The sequence below is a fragment of the Abramis brama genome (genome assembly GCF_963993115.1).
Source record: "Abramis brama genome assembly, chromosome: 15".
Lineage (NCBI taxonomy): Eukaryota > Metazoa > Chordata > Actinopteri > Cypriniformes > Leuciscidae > Abramis > Abramis brama.
In genome coordinates, this window is record NC_139977.1 from 34214633 (window position 1) to 34223716 (window position 9084).

The window sequence follows — 9084 nt, forward strand, 5'->3', positions numbered from 1 at the left end:
CTTACATAGCTAAACAGGGTACGCCCCTTCGTACCTGATGTTTGGACGCCATGTCCGATTGCCCGTGGATGTAGCCCTGGGCGTAGAGAACCAGCATGCCCGATATAGCTGGGACAGTTGGGTGGGGGAACACCACCAACACCTGTTGTATGCATACTCTTTAGCAGCTAAGTCTATGGGCCAGGCTGCAGAGCAGTATAAAAGACAATATGACCGCAAGGCCAAGTCACTTCCTCTAGCTTGTGGGGAACGGGTGTGGCGAAGGAATAGGCGAGATGGGGGAAAGGGTAAGCTTTGTGGCAAGTGGGATCCAGAGCCTTATGTAGTGGTAGGACAGCTGAATGAAGAGGGTTTAACCTATCGTGTTAAATCTGAGCGCACAGGGAAAGAGAGGGTTCTGCATAGAAATTCTCTTAAACCTTGTATTAATCCACCCCAAGGTGCCCTCGCACTGCATCCTGAGCTGCCAGTACCTCCTGTTTGTGAACCCCAACCTCTGATGTATGTACCATGGGTAGATCTTCCTGTTCCAGATGACCCAGGTAATGATGTGGCCCCTAGGAGGTCTGTCCGATTCAATATGGGACAGCCCCCAGCGAGATATAGAGACACTTAGACACTTTGATACCTATGTTGTCAAGGACTACTGAGGGGAGGGGGTGTAGCATATTTGGGGTTGTCAGGGACTGCCAACGTTAAAGAGTGGGGGGATGTCATATGGAGAGATTATGGTCCATTTCATTTTATGTGTTTCGTGTGGATTTGGCACTGTTTGTTTTTCTTTTCTTATTTGATTTGGTGTTTTTGTTGTGGTGTCATTTTATTATTCACATTATTATTTTGTGACTGTTGACCATGATTTAGAATGTGGGGTAACGCCCCCGTATTTCCCGGGAAGTCCGGATCACAGCTGATTAGCAGATGGACAGCTGTTGGTAATTGCCATGTCAAATCACAGACGGTTCAAAAAGGCGAAGGAACTGAAAACGGGTGTCTGTGATCCCGTGAACTCTGTTGTGCAGCTCTGTTCTCCACATTTTTATTGTTGGACGGTAGCCGTGATTGTTTTTATTTCCCAGCCCCGACTGTTGCATGGATTATTGTCTGCTCGTGTTGAAGCCGAAGTTCTGTTGACTGATGGTCCTGCTGATAATCCGTTGGCTGCTGGTATCTTCGTCTTTCCTCTGCTGCGCCGTGATTGCTGCCGTTCTCTGCTGCGCTGGGATTGCTGCCGTCCTCATCTGTGCTGGACTGCTGCCGCCTCTGCTGCGATACAGATCGCTGTTGTTCTCCGCTGTGCTGCCCGGAGCTTTGCTTCGTCTGTCCTGGCCGGTGGTGTTGTGGAGCACTGTCTAACAATACTGGGAATTAGATTCGTCTGTTCCCAGTTTATTGGTGAGTGACGCCTTGTGTTAAGTTGTGTGCCTTGCCTCGTCTGAAGTTAAGATCTGTCTCACCTAAATTGAAGAGTTCCAGTCTGTCTACTGTAGTCATACCACTCTCATAACTATCTATTCACGAATTGCAGTGATTTAACTGAGTATTGCACGATTGATAGCTTTTCTAGTGTGGTGTTGTGTTTATGCTGTTTATCTATTGTGGAGATACTGGCGGCTCTTTCTTTTCTGTTTGTGTGAGTGTTGTGTTGATGCGCACGAGTGATTGACAGGTGGCCTGCTGTGTAGACGCCGCTACCTGGTGCGAGACGGACTTGCGTTAGAGGAAACGCTTATGGACTGTGGGTGCCTATAACTACGGACTTCCAGTGGATTTTTGAATGTGTTTTTTCCGATGTCCAGCTTTTAAATTTGAGCGAGAGAGTGCGTGAGTGCACGGCGCGCTCTTTTCCCTTTATCATTGTAATCAGAGATTCTAATAAATATATTTTTGTATTGAAACTGTTGTTTGGGTAATTCTGTTGTGTTGCTCCCACCAAACTAAAAGAACTTGCAAGTAAAAGATAAGGTTACTTTGATAGAGTCCCAGCTCTTTAATTGGGTGGCGTAGTCGGGCTGCATTGCTTGTATTACACAATTATGGCACGCGACCCGTGCCAAAATTAAATATCCGAACGACTGACCGATCGAACGTCTATTCGATGTCTATTCAAACGTCTTGTAAGCTACTTCTGAACGCGTGACCCATGTGACGACCTGACGTGACGTCAGCGTCTTGAAATTAGCAGTTTTTTAACCATGCAAGTATCCAAGCTGATGTGTAAAGACTATACATGGACATTAAAGGCAATACATAGAGATATTGTACACCTAAAACAACACTAAAATATTAACTGCATCCTACTGTAGCCTAGCCTACTTGAATAAGCCTTTTACAGTTTTTCTGAATTGCTAAAACACTAAACTCCATTCTCTTAACCAAATTATCAATAGCCTAAACCAATTTGTCGAATAAATCACTATTTCTGCAAAACTTTAAACAAGTTCAGGCAATTAGACACGGTTTGCAAATCTCCTGCACTCCTTTTTCAAAACTCTAAAGTCTAAACACATTCTCACTTATTAAAACACACATTTGTGTCGCAAAACACTAAACACAAGAGGCAAAACTTCACACACAACGATTCAAAATTGTTCACACTGATTTCTAATGATGTGATCAAACCAACTGTATAATATGAGCCAGTTCAGAGTGTAGGCCTACAGGTGACACAAGTGCACTGATGATATGAACAATATATGGAAATAATCTAAGAGGGAGAGGAGGAAGAGGATGTGTAAGAGGACAAGAAAGAGCAAGGGGACAGTGTTGTCAAGGCTGGATGTGTCAGACAGACGAAGGTTTTTCTCTTCGTCTGTGATGTGGACAAAGTCCTCAGGCCAGAGCCAGCAAGAAGACATGATGTTGAAGCAGAATAATCTCTCATTGTCCTTGATTTTGCAGTTGCACAACTTACAGTATTGCTTTTCATTTAGAGTTTTATTCGACCTTTTTGACTTTTGCAGTTGAACTGCAGTATTTTTACAGTATGCAAGTAATAATAATAATAACCTTTATTTTCTATAGTGCCTTCAACTGTACATCTCAAAGCGCTTTACAGAAACAAATAAAACAACAAATATACACCATATAAAATAATCCACAATATAAATTAAAATTAAAGCAACAAAATACACCATATAAAATAATGCACAATGAAAGATTTATGCAAATATTCAATTAAAAGCTACCCTAAAAATGAGTTTTAAGGTAAGATTTAAAAATGCTAAGAGATTTGTGACAAGTGCTGAATATACAGACATTCAATAGGCCTACTATTCAATATTCAGTAAAATATTATATATTCGCAGTGCATACAGAATACAATATGTTCACCTTATCAGTTGCAATTACTGGACTTTTTTATGTAATTCTAATATCATAGTAGGCCTATCCAAAATTACTTTAATGATGAGTAATTGACATTTCTGCACTCTTTGAACAGACAGCTACTTGTTGCACGTTAATGTTTTTTTTTTTTTTTCGTTTTTTGGAAATGCACAGATAATTTTTTTTTTCTTAACCGCTCTCACACCTGTTTATTTTTTCCTTTTGATTTGTCTGCTATTTAGTGTCATTTGTTTGTTGTGTCATTCATTTAGTGCCTCTGGATTTGTTGATGTTTCCTGGACTGATTCCGGTTACTGACCTTTAGCGCCCGGCTTTCGGCCCTCCTAAAAAAGTTTAGGGTGAAAGGATAAACATTATTACACTTTAATTTAATGTATTGTTCTTGTAGAGAATGTTAGTCATTTTTTAGGGAAAGCATGAACAAATAAGTGTAGTGCAAAAGAATGTGAAACTATAAGGTTCTGTTTAGAAAGTTTTTATTGCTGATATTTGACAACCATTTGACTGACAGCAGAAGTTCAGGAGTCTTCAGAAGAATCACTAACATACAAGAAAGAATAACATAATTTAAAATAAAATAAACTCCAATAATAGGCGGGATGAAAATGTCCCGATCATCCGGTTAAGCTTTATTTTGTCATAATGACCAGACGACTTTGCAGTATTCTTTACAAAACTGTTGTATGACATGGTTCTGTCAGGGTCCCTTGTCTGTCTCGTCTTGTTTAATGTTTCTTTGTTTGTCTTGTGTCTGACCAGACACATGGCTCTGTCTTAGTTTGTGTTGGCGTGTGTGTGTGTGTGTGTGTGTGTGTGTGTGTGTGTGTGTGTGTGTGTGTGTGTGTGTGTGTGTGTTCACATCTCTCAGCTTGTCAGTCAGTGCTAGAGTTAGTGGTTCTGTCAGTTCTAGCTTTGTATTTATTTACTTTCTTTTTTTCAGTCTTTTTTTTGTTCCTGATTTTTAGTGAAGTCCTAGTCTTTATTTTGCTCTAGTTCTCCCAAGCTTTATTTTTGGTTCATCTCTTGTTTTTCCTTTTGTTAACTGATCTTTTATTTATTTTCTCTTTAGCTTGTCCTCAAGGTGGCAGTCTTGTTTTATTTCTTTGTTTACTAGTTCCAGTTATTCATTCATAGAAATTATTTTATTTTTCCTTTGCTATAGCTCCAGTTATATTTAGTTTCTTATTGTTTTCTGGTGTTCTAGTTATCGCCAGTTTTTATTTTTGCTCTTGTTTTTGTTGTTTTGTGTGTGTGTTCTCTTGTGTTGGTTCCTGTCTGCTCCCCGAGGTTCCCTGCCTGCTGGTTCCTTCTGTCTGGCAGTTAGACTGGTTTGAGGTCTGTGTGCAACAAGTGTCAGATCTCTGCTTCATGCTTCCTTGCCCTGTCTTTAACCATCTGTCCAGCCTGGCCATGTCCTCAGCAGTTCTTCGACCTGTTGTCCTCTGGAGTTGGATCCAGCAGTCACCCTCATCTGTCCTGTAGCTGTTTCCGGTTGACCCTTCTGTTTGGACTGTTCCTGCCTCACCCTGTCTTGTACTGTCTTCTGTTAATAACTATCACTCCCCTGCTCATTCTGCGTCTGGGACTCCCCTATCTGAATCCTGACAGGTTCATGTTAGTTTATCATAGTATGATGATCATCCATTCGATCTTCTTGCTGTTCTTGTTGTCATCCTCTTACACCTGAAAGAATAAACAGATTTAGTTGATCTGCAGTGTGTCAGTCTGAGTTTTTGATTGTGATCACATCACCTTAATCACAGCAGTACATGCGCACGTCATTGAGAGCGGTGTCGTCTCCGCTTCCCTGTGACCCTTCTATCCGGGTCTTGATGCCACAGATTCCTGTTCCTTTACATTTTGGACTCCAGTTTCCCCAATCGCCCCAGTCTGTGCCATCACCCTGCAGCAAAAAAACATCACTGCAGGTGAACCTGGAGAAAATTGAATGTGACAATATTATGATAAAATATTTTATTAATTTGTGCTGTTGGATTGAATGTCAGTCACATGATCACCTGCAGCTGACGGCCTAATATGAACAGCAGCACGACTGCGAGTGTGATATTAATTGAACTGCTTGATGAGGGAAAACGGAGTCCTTTAATAGCAAAACAAAACCAGGATGACTTATAGCATCACACACTCGCCTGATGTTGTTTGCGGCCGTATCATCAAATGCAAATCCTTGGGAAGATTCGACTCTCAGCTGGAAAGCTTTCAAGAATCCAGAATGATACCATTTGATATCTGTCCACTGACCCCAGCTAAAGAAGACACAAAAAGGTTTTCTGATCAAATCAATTATCATTTTCAAGAACATCCTCAATTCACATATCTAGCTGAAACACTTAATGTAAGAATTCGTAATAATCTGAGTCCATTACTGTCCTACGTCGGACTCAATTGAGGTGTAGTCATGTGAGCCTGATGATCCTTTGGACCGATCGACACAGTGAAGACGAATCCCATTGAGCGCTGTATCATCACCAGCACCAACTGGTCTTTCCACCTTAAAACAACAACAACAACAACAACAACATTGAGACAATCTTCCATTTAAAAAAGAGAGTTAACTCTAACCCAGCCCATAGTAACATTTATCTTCATGCTCTTTAGTATTACACAGACACTTTAAAAATCTTAAGCAGGTGCAGTTCCCTGGAGAAACCTGGAATTAAATGACAAACACCAATTTTCTCTCTGGGGTTTGAACCTTTGAAGCAATAAGACAAACCCATATAGCCGATGTCAAGGCCAAACTTACCTTCAGACTAAACCCTGCGGCGTACATACAGTATCACTTGGACACATGCTCTTAAGCCCCCACGATCCGTTCGACACCGTCAGCTCAGATCCGTAATCTCGGTTGATGCTCCGCTCAGAACGACCTTCTGTGGACTGAACGCTCACATGCCCAATAATGGCCAGCAGTGAAAATATGGAAAAGAAGTGATGCATTTCTACAGCTCTGGCCTGATTGATAAAAAATACTGACTGTTAGATTAATTTTCAGGTAGACTATCTGCAGCCTCAGCTATCAGTGATCAGGTGGAAACAGACGCCTCAACCCTTGTGATGTGAGAATGATCAAGCAGACACAGAGACTGTGTAGTACCATAACATTCTCAAGTTTATTAAGGAAAAAGGCTCATATTTATACACAAGCAAAATCATCCATGATGTCCATTCCATCAAATCATAGTCAAAGATCAACCCCTACCATATTTGGCATATTAAGAAATACAATAACAAGGAAGAGAGGTCAGATGTTTAAAATTGTCTCAGCAGGTGATTTTGCAGAACAATAGATAATGGTATCATCAGCATACAGGTGTATTTTTGCATTAAATACATTTTCATTGAGGTTATTAATATATACTGAAAACAGCAAGGGCCCCAATATAGAGCCCTGTGGTACTCCAGAATTAACAGTAAGTTTCTCAGACATGTAGTCATTTAGAAGTACATGTTGACATCTGTTATTTAAGTAGCTACTGACCCAACCTATAGCAACATCAGAGAGGCCACTGTAAGCCAACCGTGATAATAAGATGATTTACTGTCTCAAAGACTTTTGTTAAATCAATAAATAACACAGCACATGATTTACGATCATCTAAAGCACTGATTATGTCATTAAGTACTTTCATAGTAGCGGTGGTAGTTCTATGATTTTTTCTAAAGCCAGACTGAACAACAGACAGAATACTATTACTAACCAGGAACTGTTTTAATTATTCACTGACGATAGATTAGCTATCACTGATAATTTAGAGATAATTTAGATTTATTGTTGTTTCATTAAGATAAAACTCAGATTTTGCCCTGCGAACCAGGGCTGTGCATCTATTTCTCAGGGGTCTAAAAGCCACCCAGTCCTTTTGTTGGCCAGTTTTTCTAGCTCTGGCCCAAGCTAAATTCCTTTCTTCCTGGCACATCAACTGCCTGGAAATGCTGGCGGTCTACAAAGTTCTGAGGAGCTTTTTCCCGGACCTCCGCGGCCACCATGTCCTGATACGCTTGGACAACACATATGTAGTCGCGTGTCTGAATAGTCAGGGGGGTCTGAGGTCGCGCCCTCTATACAGACTGGCACACCAGATCCTTCTGTGGTCCCAGGGGAAACTGTCGTCTCAGAGCGATGTATGTCCCCGGGGACCAAAATCAAAGAGCAGACGTCCTGTCGAGGCAGGGGTTGAGGCCCGGGGAGTGGCGACTCCACCCCGAGGTGTTGGAGGCCATGTGCGTGAGATTCGGCCCAGTGGAAGTGTATCTGTTCGCGTCTCAAGAGACGTCCCACTGCCCACTGCTGTTCTCTCTCAGGTATCCAGCTCCGCTGGGGCTGGACGCCATGATGCAGACGTGGCCGAGGCTGCGTCTGTACGCATTTCCCCCGATCGTTCTGCTCCCGGGAGTCTTGGAGCGGGTCCGCTGGGAGGGGATCAGCCTACTTTTAGTAGCACCCCGCTGGCCGACCCGGGTATGGTTCTCGGACATTGTAGCACTGCTGGACGGCCTCCCGTGGCAGGTCCCTCTGAGGAGGGATCTGCTGTCGCAGGCAGGGGACACAATATTTCACCCCCGGCCAGAGCTGTGGAACCTCTGGGTCTGGCCCCTGAGGGGGCTCGGTACCTAGAGGCTGGCCTGTCAGCAGGTGTTGTCGAGACCCTACTCAGCTCCAGGGCTCCTTCAACCAGGAGACTGTACAGCCTGAAGTGGAATGTGTTTTCCACTTGGTGTAGAGAGCGTGAGGTGGACCCAGTTAAAAGCCCAGTGGCTTCAGTGCTGGAGTTCCTCCAAGATCGTTTCTCCACCGGTCTTACCCCGTCCACACTTAAGGTGTATGTGGCTGCCATTGGGGCTTTCCACTCGCCTGTAGGTGATGGGCCCTTGGGAAAGCACCATCTGGTTGTACGTTTCCTCCGTGGGGCTCGGAGGATGAGGCCTGCGGCTCACTCCAGAGTCCCAACTTGGGACCTGGCGGTGGTACTTGAAGGGTTGGCTGAGGCCCCCTTCGAGCCACTGGAGTCGGCTGATGCAAAGAACCTGACCTTCAAGGTGGCCTTTCTCCTTGCTATCACCTCTCTGAGGAGAGTGGGGGATCTCCAGGCCTTGGCTATAACGCCAACTTGCCTGGAGTTTGCCCCCGGCGGAGTTAAGGCCATCTTACATCCTAGACCGGGCAATGTGCCCAAGGTGCCGTCTAATGTGGCACGGTCAGTGGTTCTTCAGGCCTTCTATCCTCCACCTCACGTGACGGCGGAAGAGGGGAGACTTCACCTGCTCTGCCCAGTCAGAGCCCTAAGAGTGTACTTGGAGAAGTCTTCTCAGTGGAGGAAGTCAGACCAGTTGTTGGTGTGCTTTGGTTCACCCAAGAAAGGGCTGCCTGCATCTAAACAGACAATCAGTAATTGGATTGTCCAGGCTATAGCCACGGCTTATCAGGTGCGCAATTTGCCTTCACCTATGGCCGTGAGGGCACATTCCACCAGGGGCATGGCCTCCTCGGTGGCCCTCCTTTCTGGCGTCTCGCTTCAGGAGATCTGCGAGGCGGCTGGGTGGGCCACCCCGCACACCTTCATATGTTTCTACAGTCTGCAACTCCCTGTGATGCCTGGCGCCAGAGTGCTCGCGTCCTAAGTGTGCCTGGTCTTCCAGCTTCACACTAGGGCGGGCGTGATTACGGTGTGGCATAGTGGGCATTACGTTCCCCAAAGTGTCGTCACGACGACG

At 44.1% G+C, this 9084-nt stretch overlaps 1 protein-coding gene across 1 annotated transcript; it reads right to left on the reverse strand.

Moving 5' to 3' along the window:
* Positions 1-3923: 3923 nt before the first annotated feature.
* On the reverse strand, positions 3924-6176 carry LOC311097580 (vitelline membrane outer layer protein 1 homolog). The gene is made up of 5 exons (XM_084137387.1): positions 6116-6176; positions 5736-5860; positions 5499-5615; positions 5101-5282; positions 3924-5031 (listed from the first exon to the last, which is right to left on the reverse strand). The coding sequence occupies exons 1-4, from the start codon at positions 6140-6142 to the stop codon at positions 5102-5104; spliced, it is 450 nt and encodes a 149-aa protein (XP_083993513.1). The 5' UTR covers positions 6143-6176; the 3' UTR covers positions 3924-5031; position 5101.
* Between the last annotated feature and the right edge of the window lie 2908 nt (positions 6177-9084).

Excerpts from the sequence above, each read along its gene's own strand:
- LOC311097580 (XM_084137387.1), bottom strand. The coding sequence starts at position 6,142 with ATGTACGCCGCAGGGTTTAGTCTGAAG. Across the intron at positions 5,616-5,735 it reads ATTGAGTCCGACGTAGGACA|CTGGGGTCAGTGGACAGATA; the intron begins GTAATGGACTCA and ends TGTCTTCTTTAG. Across the intron at positions 5,283-5,498 it reads ACGGCCGCAAACAACATCAG|GTTCACCTGCAGTGATGTTT; the intron begins GCGAGTGTGTGA and ends AATTTTCTCCAG.